This window comes from Hemiscyllium ocellatum, chromosome 18, assembly GCF_020745735.1.
Source record: "Hemiscyllium ocellatum isolate sHemOce1 chromosome 18, sHemOce1.pat.X.cur, whole genome shotgun sequence".
Classification (NCBI taxonomy): Eukaryota; Metazoa; Chordata; class Chondrichthyes; order Orectolobiformes; family Hemiscylliidae; genus Hemiscyllium; species Hemiscyllium ocellatum.
In genome coordinates this window covers 13,514,657-13,537,268 of record NC_083418.1, presented here as the reverse complement: position 1 = coordinate 13,537,268, position 22,612 = coordinate 13,514,657, and the positions used below count along the sequence as shown (strand labels likewise).

At 38.5% G+C, this 22,612-nt stretch overlaps 1 protein-coding gene across 1 annotated transcript in view; it reads right to left on the bottom strand.

Annotated features, from left to right (window-relative positions):
• LOC132824528 (mucin-2-like) overlaps positions 1 to 22,612 on the bottom strand; it is a 167,966-nt gene that overhangs the window by 121,483 nt on the left and 23,871 nt on the right. The window contains exons 13-23 of the mRNA XM_060839164.1: positions 22,415 to 22,552; positions 22,141 to 22,305; positions 16,560 to 16,654; positions 16,150 to 16,288; positions 11,678 to 11,930; positions 11,540 to 11,592; positions 11,356 to 11,456; positions 7,099 to 7,250; positions 6,854 to 6,992; positions 6,436 to 6,546; positions 1,800 to 1,979 (exon numbers count right to left, since the gene is read on the bottom strand). Coding sequence (XP_060695147.1) covers positions 1,800 to 1,979; positions 6,436 to 6,546; positions 6,854 to 6,992; positions 7,099 to 7,250; positions 11,356 to 11,456; positions 11,540 to 11,592; positions 11,678 to 11,930; positions 16,150 to 16,288; positions 16,560 to 16,654; positions 22,141 to 22,305; positions 22,415 to 22,552 — 1,526 coding nt within the window. The remainder of the gene's footprint in view (positions 1 to 1,799; positions 1,980 to 6,435; positions 6,547 to 6,853; positions 6,993 to 7,098; positions 7,251 to 11,355; positions 11,457 to 11,539; positions 11,593 to 11,677; positions 11,931 to 16,149; positions 16,289 to 16,559; positions 16,655 to 22,140; positions 22,306 to 22,414; positions 22,553 to 22,612) is intronic.

Sequence of the window (22,612 nt, the reverse complement as noted above, 5' to 3'; positions counted from 1 at the left end):
ATGATCAGCCATGTTTGTATTGAATGGTGGTGCAGTCAAAAGGCTGAATGGCCTACTCCTATACATATTTTCTATGTTTCTATGTAATTAATGACATGTTACACAGATAGGCACAGTTTATAATCTATATAAAAAATGCTTGCTGACACCAATGATCTGATAATAATTATTGATTGCATATACTCAACCACTGATTATTTCCAAATGCACATATAGAATATTAAGAAAGTTTTTACAAATTAAAATTATAAGTCCATCTTGTTTTATTCTTTATTTTCATTAACCAATTTACTTTTTTTTCAGTATTAGGTAGTTGTAATTCTTTGTTCAAATTTATTTATGAGAGATCCTTGCTAGTGAGCATGTTCCTAGGTGTCAGCAAGCATAGCCTTTATGTAAATGGTGCCGATGAAGGTTGTATTGCCAAATGTGTTGACCACGCAAAGATTGATAGAAAAATTGGATGAGAAGATGACATGGGCGGTTACAAAATTGATATTGACAGGTTACCTGAATTGTTAAAGATTTGGCAAATTGAGTCTAATGTGAGAAAATGAGAGGTTGTCCATTTTGGAAGGAAGAATAAAAAAGAAGCATTCACCAAATAGTGAAATGTTGCAGAGCTCTGAGATGCAAAGGTACTAGGTGTCCTAGTGCATGGATCACAAAAGGTTCATATGCAGAAACAGCAATTAATCAGGAAAGCCAGTAGAATATTGTTGTTTATTGTGAAAGGAATGGAATACAAAAGTATGCTTCAATTATACAGGGCATTGGGAAGACCCTATTTGGAGAAATTTACACTGTACTGGTTACAGTATTTATGAACAGATGCAAATGTGTTGGAGGCAGTTCAGAAAAGGTTTTCTAGACTGATATCTGTAATGGGCAGACTATCTTATGAGGAAATGTTGGCTAGGCTTGTATCCACTGAAGCTTAGAATAAGAAGCAATTTGATCAAAACAACATTTAACAACAACTTGAAAGGTCATGATGGTGGAGATGTGGAGAGAATGTTTCCTCTTATGGGAGAATCTAGAACAAAGGGTTACTCCTTTAAAACAGATAAGTTGAATTTTTTTCTCTCCGAGAGGGTTGTGAGTCTTTTGGACACTCTCCTTGAAAAGGCAGAGTCCTTGAATATTTTTATGGCAGAAAATAGATTCCAGTTAAGCAAGGGGGTGAAAAGTTAGTAGGATCAGAACAAATGTGGATTTGAGGTTACAATCAGATCAAACGTGTACATATTAAATGGTGAAACAGGCTTAAGGGGCCAAATGGCCTACTCCTCCTTGTGATTCACATGTTCATATGTCTGTAAATACACTGGCAATTAACAATGTTCTTCAAACAAAAATTTACTCAGTCCTTGTGGCAATAAATAAATGACATGAAATATCATTCTCTCACAACAACAGGCAGATATCATTTCCTACAATACTTGGTGTTGCTTGCTCTGACCCACAAATGAACTGTTTCCAACTGTGCTTTTCATTCATTACCTTCAGTTGAAAAAGCATACAGTGACTTGCCGGAGAATGGACTGTGATAATCAATCTCAGGCAACAAAAATAGTAACAGGAAATCATATGCTAACTCTTTGTAGCAGAGTGTATTAGCCATCATAACAACTCTCAATATATCTCAAAGTAAATAATTACGTGAAGGGGTTTGAGATACTTCAACCATGAGCAATGATAAGGAATGTTGAAAGTGAGTACTAGTTCAAAATGTTTTAAATTGCTGTTAATGTAAAGAGCATCATTTGTAATATCAAGGTTCAGAAGTAAGCACTTACCTGAAAGGAGTGACTGAGTTTAATGGTCAAGCTTGTTTTCTTATCCCAGATCAATACCAGTCCATTTTTAGCTTCAATTACAAGGTAAATGCCAAGATAACGTACTTCATAAGGAATGTGTTTGCCGCTACCAAACTTTACCACTTCATACTTTCCACCTGAGAGTTTTATTTCCAAGTTCTGAAAGATTGTAAACAATCTCGTGAGATAAATACCATGTAAAATAGCTACATATAAATTGCAGAATTAAATTAGTGTATTTGTTGGATTATTAGAAATGTATAGTGTGTTGACAACATGTTGTGTTATTTAAACACTAATTGTTCAGCAAGTTCAAGGGATTAAAAGATGAGATACATATCTCCAGAATTTGCTGGAGTTTGCTCCAACATTTTCTTTGTACAAAGGGCACCTTGCTCTCTTGGCATATGTTTAAGACTTTATTTTGAACATTATTTGTCCCAGTAAGCTTGTCACAGAAAGTTCAGTCTTATAATTAACAGCATATGTGTCTCTTTATCTTAATGATGTGAAATCCTCTAGAAATCTTTAGGGTCCAGGAATCATTTTGCTAAATCTAAACTGCCCTCCATATAAGCTACTCTATCCTGAAGGTGTTGTACCCAGGATTAGTCACGATACTTGATACAAGATCTAAAACAGAGCTTTGTATAGAAGCATGATGTTTACCCTGTTCTATTCTAATCCTCTAGACATAAAGGCTAGATTCTATTAGTTTCCTGATCCTCACTAAACTCATCTTCTCCACGGGTCCCATCTCCTTCTGTCACTAAACTGCTGGCAATCTAACTTCCCCTCCTTCCAATTAGCTAAAGTATTAATTCTACTGTTCCTTTCTCTTATAAGTTAATGCTCATTATCGCTTTCCTCAATCTGCGAACCCCTACCATTCTTGCAAACTTCCATCACCAAACTCCATTTCCTCTCAAGTCCTTGCATGTGTGATCACCTCTAAAATCTTTCTTGGAATTTCATGTTTGAATCCCTCCAATCAGAATTCTGGCCTTGACTCCACATCCCCAAGCAACAAATGACACACTGTGAAGGTGTGACAAAGGTAAACTCTCCCATTTTGTCCATCTCAAACTGTTGAAGTTGACCTCGCCATCCTCCTCAAACATCTCCGTTGCTTTTTTTTATTCTCTCTCTCAGGGGATTACAAGATGAGATACATATCTCCAGCATTTGCTGGTGTTTGCTCCAACATTTTCTATGTATAAAGGGCACCTTGCCCTCTTGGCATTTTTTTGAATAAAGGGCACAGTACACTGGCAGTGGCCAGCCAGCTCGGAGTTAGTCCTCAATTGAGGAGATTCTAATCTCCTGATTATGCATATCTTTTCCTTCTGAGGAGGTTCTTAATCTCCTGGCAATATATATTTTGACTTTTAATCTAATCCCCTGTTTATTTATTTTTTCTTTTCTTTTATCCTCTCCTCATACTACTGCCAAACAGTAGCAGTGCTTATTTCTCCCCAGCACTCATGTTGTGCGCTTGCAGGTGCCGGGCACAGTGAAGAAATATCGACTGCAGAAAACTTTATTCCTATACCACCACCAGGAAGAGAAAAAAACACACCCAAATGTTTGGGAGAAGATTTGTAGCACGGTGCTAGTTGTTGTGATTCTGTTTGCCGAGCTGGGAATTTGTGATGCAGACATTTCGTCCCCTGTCTAGGTGACATCCTCAATGCTTGAGGATTTCTGAACATTTCAAAAACATTTCTGAACTGACAGCCAGACTACTGCAACCACTAGGACTCATAACAGCACACAAACCAACAGCCACTGTCAGACAACAATTCACCAGGACAAAGGACCCGATACCCAGCATGAGCAAAACCAATGTAGTGTACAAAATTCCATGCAAGGACTGCACAAAATACTACATAGGACAAACAGGAAGACAGCTAACGATCCGCATCCATGAACACCAACTAGCCACGAAACGACATGACCAGCTATCCTTAGTAGCCACAAACTCAGATGACAAGCAACATGAGTTCGACTGGGACAACACTACTATTATAGGACAAGCCAAACAGAGAACTGCCAGGGAATTCCTAAAGGCATGGCACTCATCCACAGATTCAATCAACAAGCACATCGACCTGGACCCAATATACCGGCCACTGCAGCGGACAGCTGGAACTGACAACCGGAAGCGGCAGATACAAATCACTATAAATGCCGGAGGAAACATCACAGAAGCGCTTCACAGGAGGCTCCCAAGCACTGAGGATGTCACCTAGACAAGGGATGAAACGTCTACAACACAAATTCCCAGCTCGGCGAACAGAACCATAACACCCAAATGGCCAGTGACAAATAGTGCCCCATCCCTTAACGGCAAACCCTGCATGAATGAACATCTCCATTGTCGTCCAGGTAGATGAGACTACTCTCTCCTGGTTCCAATCTTATCTATTTAATCATGGCCAAGTATTATTTCCAATGGCTTCCCTTCCTGCTCCCACAGTGTTACCTCGATGGTCCTATCCAGTGTTTTATCTAATGCTGCAATTTTGTGGTAGCTTTTGAAGGCATATAATTAGTGTTTACTCTGAAGACATCCAGTTCTATTTCACCACCACCTCTGTCAACCCCGAAATGTTCAGATTGCTATCTGACATCCAGGACTAAATCAGGAGAAATTTTCTTCAATCAATCACTGAGATGACCAAAGTCATCTTTGATGCCCACTTAAAACTCCATTTTCCAGCTAATAATTTTGTTCCTCTTGCTTGCAACTGCATGAGACTATCTTTTTATTCTTGCTGTTAATGCCCAACATCACTCTGCCTTAGCTCATCTACTGCTGAAATCCACAATGCATTTGTTATCTCCTAAAATTGACTAAACCACTGCACACTCATCTGGTCTTACATATTCTACACTTCGGGTAAACTTCGGGTCATGAAAATTTCTGTGCTTGAGTACTAACACACCAAATCCTGTTCATCAATGACCCATGTGTTCACTGACCTACATGAGGCTTTGATCAAGCAAAGTCTTGATTTTTAAAACTGTTGCCTTGTTCCTACCTCTGTTGTATCCTGAGCCTCGCAACCTTACCAGAATGTTCATCTAATTTTGACCTTAAGCATCTTTGACTTTAACTGATCCACAGTTGGCAGCTTAACTTCAGTTGCCTAGGTCCTAAGCTCTAGAATTCCCTCCCTCACCTCTCTGCCTCTCTTGGACATTGACCTCCTTCTTCCTACATTGCTAGGCATTTCTCCAAATGGCTGCACTGACCTTGGTGGTGATCTCAGAGCAGACTGGCATGGTCTGCCATCGTAGCCTCCCCTGCTGGTCCTAGGGGAAGAGTATGTCCCATCTGTGCACCACACTGTCAACCAGGACCTTTAGGCCTTTGGCTTTAAAATGGAGCACCAAATTCTTTTTGTCTGCCATGTTTGGGAAAATGTCTTTAACCATACAGGGCTCCAGACTGATGGTGCTTGTCTAGATGCACAATGGTCTTTTAAATAGCACTGAAGCCAAGAATGTTGATCAAGTCTGGGAAACCTGGTGAGCTGTTTTGGGAAAAGTGCACGATGACTGAGATAGAATAGTGCAAGAGGGAGGCTATAGGCACATGGTAGTTAATGAGGTGAGTTTGGTAAGGTAGTGAGAAAATCCATTGAGCCTCGCAGTGAAAACCCTTGCAAAGAATTTCATGCATTTAGCATTTAGCCAAATAAACATCAGATTCAGCCCACTTACTCTGTTCCTCTGCTTCCAAACTTGCTGAGTTTTTCACACCATTCTATTTTTTTCTTTCAGAAGATGGCATTTTACATGTTCTCATTGACCTACTTTAGAACCCTGACATGGAAACCATCTGGAGATTTATTACTCTTTAGCACCTTCGCTTTCCTCATTACGTTTACTTGTTTAAGTCAATTATAGTGAATCCCTGCCTCTTCTTCAATATTAATAGTCTTGGCAGGTACAGCAGACTATCCTTTTCCTTTCCTGTAAGCTCTGACTCAATATAGTTATTTGATGTGCCCAGCATTTTCTTATGCTCACTGATCACACCAGTGCTATCATTCTCAAGAGTCCATATTACTCCTGATTGATCTGAGTTGAATTTGTATTTGTATAACAACTACCTCATTTGGGCAGCATAGACATATTTGTCCATCAGCAGCACTGTTGTTTTCCCAATTATGTCTCTTAATTCTCTCTTGTGAAGCAACCATTCAGATTATTAGTCTGTTCTTTTTTGTTTGTTGCAGAGTTATTGTTTCTACTATCTTTTCAATCCCAATTCATTCACATAAAATTTTTGTAACTGCCACATTCATTCTTTTCATTGGGATCCTGGTCCCCAGCCGTTCAGCAAATGTACAATTCCCTCCTGTTCCAGTGCCGGTGCCTGTGCCGGTGTCTGATACAACACCTTTCATACATCATTCTTTCAGTCACTTGCCTTATCTACTAATTTCTATTTCAATTTGTCTGTGTTTTGGGCAAAATACAAAGACTCCAACCCTGTTTTTTAAAATATTTAACACCTCGTTCCCCTCAACACTTTTGCCTGTACCCGTTCAAGTCCATGAAGTAGATACAGTGATTCTAATTGCATATTATTCTGTTCACTTACCCCTAAGAAGATTTTAATTGATTTAGAACATGTTGTTCCAGTGGTCCCACAAGGGATGTTTTCAGTGATTACTCTGAAGGTACCATTCAAGGTGTTATTTCCACAATAATCCTAGCAAGTATGAATAGACAGAATTAAAAAAAACTAACAATTCTACAGAATATATAACTGTAAGTCTATAAATATGCTGCAAACAAAACTAATTTAACTCTAAAAATTCTGAAATTGGAATGCAAGAGCAGTAATAAACAGAGCAATTTAGCATCATTGCACTTGTTGAACTATTAAAGTAGCACCGTTATGTAGTTAACTTCCACTGATATAAGATCCAAATTTTACTTTCATTGTCAATCTTTTGTTCTATTTGATAAATAAGACAATGATTATTTTAATGAATAGGCATATTTGTCTCCAATACCTGTGCAACAACATATTCACAGTCACCATTAAAATTGTAACGTTTTCCATCGAAAGTGACGTAGTTCCCATCTCCATAGATCATACATGTCCCATGACACTGTTGGTTTGTGCAGGTCCACAATCTATTCTTGCATTCACTTAAAAAGTTAAACAAGATGTACGTTAACCAAATTACATTGGTAGTGTTGTTACACTGATGTACCTTACCTGTTGGTTAAAAATGAGTAAATATTTTCTACGTACCATGAATTACAGTCCACCTGTACAATGTCCCCAGAATGGTACTGAATTCCATTATGAGTACATGGGCACTGATTTATAGGAATACAGCCACCACTTCCATCAGAAACTAAACCATCAGGACATACACAACCAGAGACACAACCTGTGGCATACTGTAAAGAAGAAAAAAAATTGAAAGTTTAATTTAATCACTGAGCAGCAAAGAGCGACAATATCCAGAGATTACTAAAACACAGACAAGTACAAAATAAAAGCAACAGGGAAAATGTAGGCAGAAAGACTAGATTACGTCTGGAGTATGAAGTTTATGAAGAACATTCTGGATTGAGGGTCATGGGAGACGTGCAATGCAAACTCACCAGGATGACAATGAAACAAAAGGGATAAATGATGCAAGGATTGTAAAAAATTAGGCTCACATTCCCTCAAGCACAGGAAGTTCAGGGGGTTCTAATTGAAATGTTTAAGTTGATTATACGATATGTCTGGGTACATAAAGCAAACATTTTTAAAACTAATTTTTGGGATGTCACTAACTTTGGCAAGGTCAGCATTTAGCTTCCATCCTTACTTACTCTTGAAGATGCTAGTGAGGCACATTCTTGAACTGCTTCAGTCTTTCTGTTGTCAGTAAACCCTTAGTGCTGTCAGGAAGGGAGTTCCAGGATTTTGAGCATAGACATTGAAGGAATAACTAATATATCTCCAAGTCAGGAAGCTGTGTGACTCAAGGGGAAACTTGCAGAAGGTGGTGTTTCTGCCTTGTCCTGATAGGTAACAAAGGTTGCAGATTTAGAAAGTACTGAGCAGGTTCCTGCAACAAATCTTATAGATGGAATACACAGTTACCACTGTGTGTTGGTAGTGGAGAGAATGAATGTATAAGGTGATGGATGGGGTTCCAATCGAATGGGCTGCATTATCTTAGATGGTACCAAGTTGCTTGAGTGTTGTTAGAGCTGCACTCATGCAGACAAATGGAGAGTATTCTATCACACTCCTGACTTCTGTCTTGTAGATAATGAACTTATCCTGGGAAGATCTCCTCTAATTCACATACTATTCTGACTTGGAACTCGCATTGTCATGGGGTCAAAATTCTGAAATTCCTTTCCTAACAACACCAGGGGATGTACCGAAAACCCAATGCCTGCAGCAGTTCAAGAAACCAGCTCATTACAACCTTCTTATGAGCAAATAAGGATGAGCAATAAACACTACTCTAACCCATGACATCCACTTCCCATAACAATTTTTTTAACAGCTGATGTGCAAGGTTTGCAGTGTCAGGAGATGAGTTATCTGATGCAGAATTCAGCCTGTGAGTTGTCCATGTAGCTACAGAGTTTATTCATTTGATTCAGTTACATTGAATGTCACAAACAGATGGTTAGATTGTCTCTTACTGGAGAAGTGATTGCCTGATATTAGGTTAGCATGAATGTCATTTGCCATTTTCTGTCCAAGCCTGAATGTTGTCCAGATCCTGCTACATGTGGAATGAATTCTTTTGGTATCAGAGCAGTTGGAAATTCTACTGAATCCTGTTTAATGATCTGTGAACATCCACACTTATGACTTTATGTTGGAGGAAAGATCATTTTTATGTAGGTAGCCGAAAATAAGGTGTCATATCAGGAAGAATTTCTTCATGTAAAGATCTGCAACAATCTAGAATTCTCTCCACATGTTGAATTTTGTTTACTACTATAGTTCACTTCTGGGATATGGGTGAGACTGGCTGGGCAGCATTTATTGCCTGTCCAGAGTTGCCCTTGAGAAAGTAATGGGTGAGCTGTCTTCTTGAACTGCTGTACTCCATGTGCTGTCAGTAGACCCACATTGCCCATAGGGAGGAAATTCCAGGATTTGACCAAGTGACATTGAAGGAACAATGATATATTTCCAAGTCAGGATAGTGCAGGTGGTGATGTTCCCTACCTGCTTCCCTTTTTTTTCTTGGTGGAAATGGTCATGAATTTGCAAGGTGGTGTCTAAGGATGTTTGGAAAATTTCTGCAATGTATGTTGTAGTGGTGGGTGGAGGGAGTGGATGTACTTCCAATCAAGCAGGCTGCCATGTCCTGGATGGTGTCAAGTGTCTTGTGTTCTTGGAACAGCATCCATCCAGGGAAGTGTGGAATGTTCCATCACTCCCCTGACTTGGGCGTTGCAGATGGTGGTCAGGCTTTGGGGAGTCAGAAGGTGAGTTACTGCCGTCATACTCCTAATCTCTACCTGCTCTTGTAGTCACCATATTTATGTGGTGAGTCCAGCTAAGTTTCTGATCAATGGTTAACCCAAGGTGTTGATAATGGGGGATTCAGTGATGATAACACCATTGAAAGTCAAGAAGCAATGGTTAGACTATCTCTTATTGGAGAATGTTATTGCCTTGCTTTTGTGTTGCGCAAACGTTACTTGCCACTTGTTAGCCCAAGCCTGAATATGGTCCAGAACTTGGTGCATTTAAATATAGACTAGTTTAGTATCTGAGGAGTCGTAAGTGGAAATATTGTCCAGCCATTGGCAAACATCCCCACTCCTGATCTTATGATGGAGGAAGGTAATTGATGAAGCAGCTGAATATGGTTGGGCCTAGGAAACTTTCCTGAAGAATACACGCAGAGATGTCCCGGTGCTGAGGTGACTGACCTCTGATAACCACAAGCATCTTCCCATGTACCAAGAATGACTCCAACCAGCAGAGTTTGCCCCTGATTCCAATTAATTTCAGTTTTGTAAAGGCTCCTTGATGCCACACTTGGTCAAATGCGACCTTGATGTCAAGGGCTGTTATTGTCACCTCATCTCTGGAATTCAGTTCTTTCGTTCATGTTTTGAACCATGTTTTACTCCTGTAATAGGACAGGAGTGTCAATGAGCAGGTTGTTGTTGATAGCTCTGTTGATGACATCTTCCATCACTTTACGAATGATCAAGTGGAAACTGGGGCAAAAACTGGCTGGATTGGATTTGTCCTGCATTTGTATATAGCACATTTCTGGCGATTTTCCACATTGTCGGGTGGAGGTCAGGATTGTAGCTGTACTGGAACAGCTTGGATTGGAATGCAGCAGGTTCTGGAGTACAAGTCTTCAGTACTATTGCCAGAATGTTGTCAAGGCCCATAATCTTCACTGTATCCAATGCCACCAACTGCTTCTTGATTTCACATGGAGTGGAGTGAGTTAAATTGGTTGAAGACTGGTATCTGTAATTCAAGGGAGAAGGCTAAGGTGGATCATTCACTCAGTGCTTCTAGCTGAGGATTGTTGTAAATGCTTCAGCCTTATCTTTTTATTACTGAGGATGGGAATACTTGTAGAGCATCTTCCAGTGAAAAAGCTAAAAATCACTCAACACCAGGTTAAAGTTCAACAGATTTATTTGAAAGCACTAGTTTTCAAGCTGCTGCCTCTTCATCAGATGGTTGTGTTAACAACCACCTGATGAAGAGGCAACACCTCAAAAACTAGTGCAACCAAATAAACCTGTTGGACTTTAACCTGATGTTAAGTGATTTTTAACTTTGTCCAGCCCAGTTAATACCTCCAAATCATGAGTCGTCCACCATTCACGACTGGATGTGGCAGGGCTGCAAAGTTTAGATCAGATTGCTTGGCTCTTTCTATTAGTTGTCACTGTGCTGTTTTCCATATAACTAGTTCTGTGTTGCAGTTTCACCAGGTTGACATCTCATTTTTAGGCATGCCTAGTCTGCTCCTCGCATGCTGTCTTATACTCTTCATTGTATCTGGGTTGATCCCTTGGCTTGATGCTCATGGCTGAGCTGGGGAAATGCTGGGCCATGAGGTTGGAGTATGATCGTGCTACTGTTGAAGGCCCACCACGCCCCATGGATGCCCAGACTTTGGTTGCTAGTTGTGTTCAAAATCTGCTCCATTACAACAGTATAGTTTAGTTAGATAAGAGTAGTAATGGATGTGGAAACAAAGCAGGGAGATGGACACAGACCAGTCATTATCTTAAACGAATGGCAGAAGACTCAACAGAATACACAAATTACTTCTGCTCCTATATTACTTAGATCTCTGAGCTACTACAGTGTCTTTGCTCCATGTGCTACATTGAATAGAGGAGACTAAAGACAAAACAAAATAAATCATTGAGCAAATAAGATCTACCTTGAATGGTAGATCTAATGTCAAGAATAAAGAACCATATGGAAGAATCATAAGTGTATCTGACTATTAAAATATTTACACATACAATCACACTCATTATTAATACTCACACACTCCATATCAAGGGTTTGGCAACTCTTCTGACACTCTGTACCAACACTGTCAGCTGAAGCATTATTGCAGTCAAAGTAAACCATGGGAGCAGCACAGACTGGGGAGCAGAACCAAAAGTGGGTTTAGGAAATACAAACAAAAATTGTCTGTCTGAATAATTACCTTTCTTCAAAATGTTACCTTGAAGTTTTAATTCTTTTCCAATGCACTCAAGCTTCCCTTGATTGCAGGTACTAAAATAAAATAACAGGATTTCAACAAAGAGTTCGGCTACTGCTGCACAGTTAAATCATTAATTAATTAACTTCATAAGCTCACCACATGGCATCTTCCTCATGAATGACCTCTCCTGCTGGCACTGTCAACCCCCTATAATAGCATGGACACCTGGAGGGCGGTACACATTCGCCAGATTCCTCCATGTAGGTTCCATTAGTACAACCACATCCATCAACTGGCTCAAAGTCAATCTCACATGTTTTATCTGGGGCTCCTAGGGACTTGCACGTACGATGGCAGCTTGTCATACTGTAGCTGTAGATCAGAGTCTTGGGACAGGTGAGGTATTTGACTAAAATGAACAAACACAGGGGAAAAAAATGAGGAATTTCCAAACTACCAGTTTAAAATAAATAAAATAAACATAATCTTGTTTTGTGAAACATTACTTCAGAATTTAAAAGGCAACAAAGATAGAACTAGAGAATGGGGCTAACTGGGCAACTCTTGAGAGCTACTACAGGCATGATTAGCCAAATGGCCACCTTATGAACTGTAAAATTCTACAATGTCAGCTTATAACACAATGGGTTACTATAGGTTTAGTTTTTATTCTGGAGGCAGATAGCAGTAGTCAGGAAAATTCCTGGCTTGGCCTGCTCAATTTGAAGTGTTATGGACCAGACCAAACCACCTTGAAATATATGAAGAAGATAGCCTTGACCCCAACCTTTTCTTTATTTGTAAAGGCAAGTGTAAGGTGTTTTCTAGTGCATGAAATTTGATTGATCAAACTACCAGGCATGAAGAAAAACACATTTTATTTTCACTATAGTGTAAGAATACAAGTGTGCAATTCTGGACTCCCTGCCATAGGAAGGATGTTGCGAAACTTGAAAGGGTTCAGAAGACATTTACATGAATGTTGCCAGGGTTGGAGGATTTGAGCTATATCGAGAGGCTGAACAGGCTGGGGCTGTTTTCCCTGGAGCGTCAGAGGTTGAGGGGTGACCTTATAGAGGTTTATAAAATCATGAGGAGCATGGATAGGAGCATGAAAATACAAAGTATTTTCCCTGGGGTGACAGAGTCTAGAACTACGGGCATAGGTTTAAGATGAGAGGGGAAAATTTAGAAGGAACCTAAGGGGCAACTTTTTCACATTGGGTGGTGCGTGTATGGAATGAGCTGCCAAAAGAAGTGGTGGAGTCTGGTACAATTGCAATATTTAAAAGGCATCTGGATGGCTATATGAATAAGAAGGGTTTAGGGGGTTATGGGCTGGGTGCTGGCAGGTGGGACTAGATAAGGTTAGGATATCTGATCAGCATAGATGAGTTAGACTATGTTTCTGTGTTGTACATCTCTATGACTCTAAATGAAACAAGTATTGGAATAACAACTCTATTGGAAGACTTAACAGACTAATAGATCATTTAACTACTTAAGAACAACTGTTCCAATATTGTAATATTCCATAAATACACCCATGGCAAACACAAAGTCAATAAAATAGATTGCCTCACATGTAATTCTCAAAGAAGGAAGAGAACCCAACATTTTAGCTGTAATCGAGAGAAACAATAGCTTCCACATCCAGCTTCAAGATTCCAGCAATGCTGGAAGTTTAACTAAAATCCTGGTTTTGTGGGAGCTTGACCCCACCCATTTGTGCTGCTTCTATTGTTCCAGCTAAAACAAAAATGCAAGGTCTGGCAAGATGTTTACTTTATTGGCTTGAAACAGACTGCGGATTACCTCTGCCTCAACCTCTCTTCATTTTAAAAACAAACAGGACACATTACACTTCTTAAAGCCACAGTATCATCACAGAAGTAAGTGTTCATAAAGACAGGGTTTTTTTTTTCTGGCGGGAGGAGATACTGGCTGCATTCAGGCTATCCAACCAGGAAAATATTTAGAGGCTGCCAGGTGTCAAAGGAAACCTCACTTTGATTCTGTCAGACTTTGTCTCAGGAATAAAGTAAAATCTGTAACAACCTCTAGCTCTCCCTCGTTATACTCGCCCCCACCTCACACACTTCCAGTTCATGCTGTTCTGTACCTTTTCACTCACTCCCATGATTTCTTAGACTCTTAATGACACACTATGCCTCCACCTACCCCAGTGATCATCCAACTGTCTACGCCAAGCTATATGAGAGGATATAAGAAAAATAATAGGGCAAGAATAATAAAAAAACTCTATGTTTTATATATGTATAAACCGCAAGAAGATAATAAAGAAACAGCACAATTGATTAGAGACCATAAAGAAAGCTTGCATGGGTAGGGGGTGACATGGGCATGTTCTTAGTAAATGTTTTACACTGATTTTCACAAAAATGAAGGACCATGCAGATGTGTTTAGGAGGAAGAGTATGAAATATTGAATGGGACAAGCATGAGAGAAGAACTGTGAAATACTTAGGAATTTATAAGTGGATAAATTGAGTCCTGGATGAAATACATCCCAAGTTGCTGGAAGAAGCAAAAGAAATAATAGCAGACTTTGACATAAAAACCTACAAATCAGGAGGGGCAGGTCATTAAGTCTCTCAACACTGCTCTACCATTCAATGACATTGTGTTTAATCTAACATAACTTCAAACTCAAATCCACATTCTTGCTTACCTCCAATAACGTGTAGTCCTTGTTCAACAAGTCCTATCTACCACTGCCTTGAAAAGATTCAAGAGCTCTACACCCACCATCTTTTTAAGGTCAACCATCATCTCAGATCCTATCTGACCAGAGACCAGAATGCTGGAGGATGTCAATCATCATTGCTTCTTTAGAAACAGAATGAGGGATTGACTGAGTAGTGAAAGGCTCGTTGGTCTACACTCTGTGCGAGAAAAATATTTTTTTTTAATTCTGAAGCACAGTAGATAGGCATGGATTAGTCAAGGACAGTTATGGTGGATTGTTAAAGGATGGTGACATCTGACTAGTTTGATTTGAATACTTTGAAGCGAGGGATGAGAAGGCAAGAAGATATACATTAAGTGTGGGACATTAAGAGAGGACATAAGACTTGAGCTGATTGCACAAATATGTTGGGGCAAGGCCACTGTGGGACTTAAAAATAAGGATTAGAATTTAAATGTTGTATTTTTTGAGCATCTTGTGCCAATATAAGTCAGTGAAGAGGCTGACAAACCAGTAGGATAGAATATGAGTAGCTGTTTTAGTCAAATCTAAATTTATATAGAGGATACTAGTAGCTCAGTAGAAGAGTTAGAGTGTAAAGATGCACAGTCATTTAAAGTTGGAAGAATGAGGTTTGCTGATGGATAAAATGTAGGATTTAAATTCTGTTCAGGGTTCTTTTTTCATTCATTCACATAATGAGGGCATTGCTGGCTAGGCCACTATTTATTGCCCATCTTTAATTACCCAGAGAGCATTTCAGAGTCAACCATATTGCCATAGCTCTGTAGTCACTTGTAGGCCTGGCCAGCTTAAGACAGCAGTTTTCTTCCCTAAAGGACACTAGTGAATCAGTTAGGTTTTCCAACAATTGACAGTGATTTCATGGTTGTTAGAGTAGATTTTTAAAAAAATCTAAATTTAAATCCCACCATCTACATAGTTGCAATTCAATCCGGGTCCCCAGAACATTACTTAGGACTCCAGATTAATTTAATGATCATACCACTTTGTCAGGACGTCAAGGCTGAGGACAGTTTACTTCCATCTTCAACAACAATAAGATAGAGGGAGTGTCAATGAATCTTGCATTACGCCAAATCATGCAAAGCACTGACATATAGAGTAACTTCAGCATTACCTTTTATTGCCCAAAGATGGGTTTTTCTGTGTATAGAATGAGGCTGCAGTAAATCCAGGAAGGATTTGGCCTCGTGGTATTATCACTGGACAATTAATCCAGAGACTCAGGTAATGTTCTTGGGACACATGAATAAATAAAACAAAGTGAATGGGCAAATGTTTCAGTTATTGCAATTAAACTGGCTATGCTTGATGCAGGGATAAAGAAAGAAAAGTATGACTTGCATTTTTTAAAACTCTTTTCATGATCTTGGAGCACTAACTATGATATAGCCAATGAAAGTATCATCACTGTTGCAAGATAGGAAAGACATAGCCAATTTGTACAGAAGTTCCACAAAAACCATTGGAATGATATCTAAATAATGGAGTTTGTTTTTTATGATGTTGATTGAAGGCTGAAGATTGGCAAATATACCAGAGAATAGTCTGCTGTTTTTCTTCAAAATAGTGCCATAGGATCTTTTACATCCACCTAAAACAGTAGGTATGAGCCCGTTCCTGATGAAGAACTTATGCTCGAAACGTTGACTCTTCTGCTCCTTGGATGCTGCCTGACTGGCTGTGTTTTTACAGCACCACATGTTTTGACTCTGATCTCCAGCATCTGCAGTCCTCACTTTGCACCTCAACAATGCATCAGCTCCCCACTTCTACATTGGATTGTCAGCCGAGATCTGTGTTCAGGCCTTGCAGTGAGATTTGAAATGACAACCTTTTGATTCAGAGGCAAGCGTGCTACCGCCTGAACCACAGAACACGCAGTAGTTGATACTGTTATACTTACAGCATACATTCATCCTCCAGTTTGAAATGATAATCCCTTTAGTTGCACAGGCCTGAACATAAGATGAAAGGGCAGCACACATGCAGTCCTCACTTTTTTCACAGTTACAGCTGTCATATTTACATTGCTGCAAAATAAAAGTCTCACATCATCTCATACTTTTAAGGTGTCAATTTTACACTAGGATAGAACAAAGAAACATGCCTTCAAATGAAAACACTCTACACAAAATATATGTAAACCAAAAGCAATTGTAGGAGTCGTATCTTTCTGCTGTCTTTACACATTTGAATGATAGCATCCATATTGAAAATTTCAGAAAACAAGTAACAGGCTTGACATTACAAACAATACATAGCAATAAATATCAGGTTCAATGACATGGTGACTTTTTGTACCTCAAAGTACTGATTTGGGTTGACATGTGAATGGCACTGAGCGAATGTAGAGTTGTCATCTAATAGCAGGCCACACCAATGTTTAGCATACTTTTCTAGAAAAATAAAGAAGAAATTAAAATAATTATTTTCAGTGGATTATTTTGCTGCAAAAATATTTCCTCAAAGTGTATCTTAACCATGATGGAGCAGAAATTCCACAGGATTTCACTTCTCTCCAAATTTAGCTGTCAGGAAACCACAACCACCACTGTTGTCCTACTAGATATGACATTTTGATATGTATTATATATCAGCATACTTATGTCAATTCTCACTTTGGGTTCACTTGCACATGAACTGGATTCTATCTATTAACTGCTATATCACTGTGTGCACATTGGCCTTACACAAAACTCCATCACGAGCAATGGATCATATTGTGATATCTCAAGATATATCAAGCCACTTAAAGCTACCAACTGGCTTATCAATCTGGACTTAGATAAATTTGAATACAACCACTATCTCTTGCAATACATCCACCAGGTTTATGGAATGCTCATTGTTGACTCTCTGTTTTACACTCTCCTCATTCCTGAAGAAGGGCTCATGCCTGAAACGTCGATTCTCCTGCTCCTTGGATGCTGCCTGACCTACTGCACTTTTCCAGCAACACATTTTCAGCTCTGATCTTCAGCATCTGCAGTCCTCACTTTCTCCTCTCTGTGTTACATGTGCTTTTGTTTCGTTTCCCTTTGACAAGTGTATGTGGCTGGCATATTGATGTCAAGAGCCTTTGATGTTTTCTTTTTCAAGCTAATTATGAAGAGTCGGGGGGGGTGGAGGAGTGTTTTAAAATAAAAAAAAGTCATTGTTGCCACTGGCACTTAAATGATCATGTGAAAATGATTAAGAATTAACCTGAGTGAAGTAGATGTTTTCATAATGACTATATCATTGTGTACAGAACATCCAAACCGATATATGTGTATCAACAATACTTTGGATTTTGAGATGTTCTGCCTTCTGAAAGAAGAAAACACACTACTGCTGGTTGTCTTTGGGGAAAATAGATGTTGTCATTCACTCTGGGTAACATCAGGTACCTGGTTAATGTACCTGATGATCTTCCATTACTATTGTTGTGCAGTGCTTGACCTGGAACTTGGCTAGAGACAGTTTACAATATAGTCTGCCACAGGTTCGATAGCCTTCCCATCATCCATGATGTTTCTTAGTCAAATTCAAAACTGGCCTTTGTTTATCCAAATAAATAGCAGATTAATGGCAGGTGGTAGATTTCATTCTATGATGACATCTTACTCATTAATGTCAACTTTTTCTTCAAATAGTTAGATTACTGATATTTGTGCTGTGCTGGTATATGACTGAAAGGGTTTAAAAAAAAACTACCTTGCAGAGGGATATTTAGTGGCACATCATTGTGAACTGCTACCTGTGAACTCATAAGGACTGAAAACTGCTAGTTAAAAGAAAGGAAGGTATGTGGGATTACCATCCATCTGTTCGAGAAGCAAATTCATCTGCAAGGTAAGCAAAGGCAACACAAAGATATTGTTTATTCATTGAATCTCTGTCTTGAAAGAAGTCATTAAAACACCAGGGACAGCAGAAAAGGAGAATGATGGACTACTTTTGTCAGATATAAATCATTATGCTAAAAGCAAATTATAGTTTGTAGCGCAATTAGACCTGATAGTATGTACTTTACTTCATTTTAATTATACATTGCAATTAAATAGGCATACCTATGTAGCAATTGGTTAATTGTACTCCTAATCTATGCATGATATAAACCAAATCAGTAGTAGTGATTGGATTTAGATAACTGCACACCTCTTAACTGGTGTATGTTAATTTCTTGTAACTGAACCAAAGAGTACGACTGCCTCTGTATTCCTTTCTTCAAAGTCTCCAGGGTATCATGTTTAAATACTCTGGAGTCCTATTGTGAGAAATAAACGCCTTTTTGAACATCTGGTTATTTTTTGTCTGGTAACTGTTTGTGGATAAGAGTCAGAAGATAATAGGCCATTAGGATATCAGACCCTGGAAATTCTTCCAACAATCTTGGGAGCAGATGATGATTACTGCTCGGTCCTCCACGAAGGCAAAATTGATGATCCAGTGAGTATATTTTCACTTGCCAACGGTTTATGTTAGTCTAGAACAGAGTCGATCCCATTCAAACTTAAGAGTAGACTCGACAAATGGATTTGGCAGTGGAGGGAGAATGAATGAATGATTTTATTGTCACATGTATTTTACTGTGAAAAATGCAATAAAATACAGTGAAAACTTCCACTGTCATTATGATCCGGCATCATTTTGAATAGTTTAAGAATAATAATAAAAAAAATTCCTTAACCCTTCCACCATCACCAGCATAGGACCCAACCAACATTGAAGTCGCTGCTTCTCAGACATTATCTTTCATCACTGGGCCTACCTCGCTGGCATCACTTCTACTGATGTTGCAGCCAATGCCAGGTCCCATGCTCACCCATCCACCATTGACGCTGCTGTCTGCCCCAATTTCTGACCCAAATGGGAGTCGAACCTGGGTCGCTGCACTCAACGCTGCATCCTAACTACCTTGGTATGAAAGTGCGGGTGGTGTAGGAGCCAAGGATAAAGCGGTCAGATCTACTGGAAGCACAGGTGGTTCAGACATCCCAGAGCAAAATGTTTGAGCATCTTAGCTGGAGGAACCGTGAAAATAAAATGCTGAAATCTGAAAAAGTGAACATCGAGAAAGAAGAATACAGTTCATCTAAATTTGGGGAGGAGAAGTATGCCGCTTCACCTCCCCAGCCAACACAAAGTTGATAGATAAAATTAAATAAAGGATGGCAGGCGTATGATTCTCCCTAATGCTTAAAGATATGAGATATGCATAACTGGTGGTAAAGATAAAGCTACAATAATGCAGCAGCTTAAACAGGAATTTACTGAGAGTTTATCATTCTCTGGAAATTAGGACTTTGGACTTAAAAAGGAAATCCTACAGATAAGTTATTGGTCACAGCCGAGTCAGGGGAGGCAAGCTTCCCTGTTGAGAAAGTGGGCCTTTTGCCCGAGATTTTGATCACAAATCAAATTTTCTGTACCTCTCACTCCTACAAGTAAGATTTGCTGCATAAAGTTAAAATCTGAGACTGGAAGAAAGTGTCTAGACGGCTTTATTGTGTAGAAGGAAAAAAGAACATAAATTACAAGAGTGTTCTTGTACTTTATTGAGGTAATAAATCATTTCTGTTTGAATGTGAACTTCTCAAGTGCCTGCAGTCACTGAACTAAATATTAACCCTTTGTGATCTGGTTTTGCATTAGTTTTTGATCCTTGTTTGTTAAATGTTTTATAGGTACTATATTATATTTATGTTTTGTTTTCTGGAGATTGAGATCTGGAGAGATGTTTTGTAGCTTTGTGATTGTGATATGTGCCTGTGTCAGTTTTTAAAAAAAAATGTAAAATTTAAATTGCAGATTTAACTGTTGGGATTTTTATCATTGTTATGATTCTTCCAGTTAAAGTAGAGAATTGTGGTGAAATCCAAATTGATTAAAGGAAGGTAAAGTCCTCAAGATCTGTCCCTTTTAAGGAGCTAACAGTGATGGCCAAAAAATAACACTAAATGTTTATTTAAAGTCAAAATGTTAAAGGTTTTCTGGTGAAAATTTATCTATAGATTTTAATTACAGCTGTATAAAATCCAATTGAAGGAAGGATAATCAAGATAAATAACATAACTTATTTTCTCTTTTTCTTACAATACTGTTTTGTTAGCAAGTTTTGTGAACCTACATCCAAATTGCATTTAGTTTTAGGGAACAGTTGTAGATAAATTGTTATCTTCAGAAGTATTAAGGGTAAATTATCACGTTTGAAATTTGTTTAATGTACTTCCAAACACAATGGTAACACATGGGTGAATCTTTAATTCAGCATAATGAGATTTACTCATGTTAAATATTTATAAATGTGAATTTTTTTTAGAAAATAAGGAAAATATGGAATTTTGAAACATTGGAAGTATAATTTTATTTGAAGTATCTGAAAAATCTGTTTTGAAATCTGAGAAAGCTGATTTCAAAGAGCTTGAAACTAAAAGTAAAAGCATTAACGAATGTATTTTTCTTCCTTTGTTTAAAAAAAAGCTCCCATCTCTAAACTGAAGGGAGGGGGTGTAATTTCATTCAAGACATTTGCCCTGACTCCTTTAAATCCATCTTGAGAATTTACAATGCTTAAGATGTTGTAAATTTTGGGTTTCTGAATTGTAAGAGAGATTTGGACTAATTAACACATTCCTCCCAAAGCAGGATGGATGGAATTTGATGTTGCTTTCAAGGCAGCTTCAAGAACTTCTGAATCTCTGCAGAATGGAGGAAAAAAACACACGCTTGCTGAAAAAAGGGTCTTTGGACTCAAAATGTTACGTCAGATTTCTTTCCACAGATGTTGCTAGACCTGCTGAGATCCTCAAACAATTTCTGCTTTTTGTTTCAGACTTACAGCATTTGTAATTCTTGTAGTTTTTTGTTTTAATATCCAGAGTGATTGATTTGTCAAGTAAATTTTGAAGAAAATAATATCATCTAAGAGAAAGAATGAAGTATATTATTGCCTGGAATCAAACTGAAATGTTTGGTGTTTGTTTTTTAAAAAAATGTAAAATTAAATTGCAGATAATTTAGAGAAGATAAGAGGAAAATATTTTTCACCCAGAGGGTGGTGGGAATCTGGAACACTGCCTGTAATTGTGATAGAGACAGAAACCCTCAAAATATTTAAGATGTGCACTTTCAATGCCAAAGCGTACAAGGGCAATGGGCAAAGTGCTGGAAATGGGATTTAAATAGTCAAGTAGTTGTTTTGACCACTGTGGATGTGATGGACTGAAACACCTTTTTCTCTGCTGTAGATCTCTCTGATTCTATCCCAGAAAGGTACATTCCAAAATCCCAGGAAGCCTGACTTAAATAAGCAATAAGTGACTTCACCACAGGAAATGGCATCACCAACCCAAAGAAATCCAAACATATAAATAGAAAGCAGGAATTTTCAGCATTGCTTCACATGAGACCCACTGAAGATGTTACCTAATAGGGTAATGAAACGTCTGGAAATGAACCTTGCAGCTCAGTGAGCAAACCTATATCCAAAACCTCAACCCGAGCTACAAATCTTCTCAAAACTCGATAGGCAATCAAAGTGCATCCATGTTAAGCCTATAGGTTGATATTTTCATGTTATCATTTCAACTATAGTCTATTACAGTGAAGCTCCTACCAATTGCTGGTGGAAGCTTACTTTGTCTTTCTTACATTTCTTATACATCATACATGTGGGGCTTGATAGCCAGGTCATGTTCCTGCACCATAATACTCCATTATGTTTAATTGTGAACTTTACAGGGATGAGGATGTACATTATTGAATAAATTATTAAATAATAGCATGGTTAATATTACAGAATCTGAAACACTTCTATTAGTCTTATTTTCTCAACTCTATCAAGGTTTGATTCTACCCTTTCAGCTCATCACTTAAAAGCAGTAAGCTATAGACTTACCATTTACAACACTGAGGGAGCAAGGGTTTTCATGAATGTCTCTTCTGTCAGGGCAGCTAGCTTTAGTCTTCCAGGTATTTGCGAAAGCAGCAGATGTTCCTTCCACAAGACCACTGACTATTTTAAATTCATCATTGAGCACATTGTTGAAGTTTCCACAAAGACCTAAACAAACACAAACAAATAGTATAACGTGACATTGTTTTCAGCAATGCAGCATTTATGAATACTTAGAATGGCTAGATGGTAAAAGTACAATTAGGTTGTAACTTACCACACACCCGACTTTTAAAGACAGAATCCAGTCTTATATAGAGTTGCATGATAGACACCAACTGTACCTGGAGCTGCAGCCCAAAAGAAGTATGAATGATAACATGGAAAGTCGACGGCATGAAAATAGTGAAGTTAGCTGTGAAAACAAGGAAGTTGAACATTTAAGAATGTATATAACAGGTTTCTTTAAAAATGT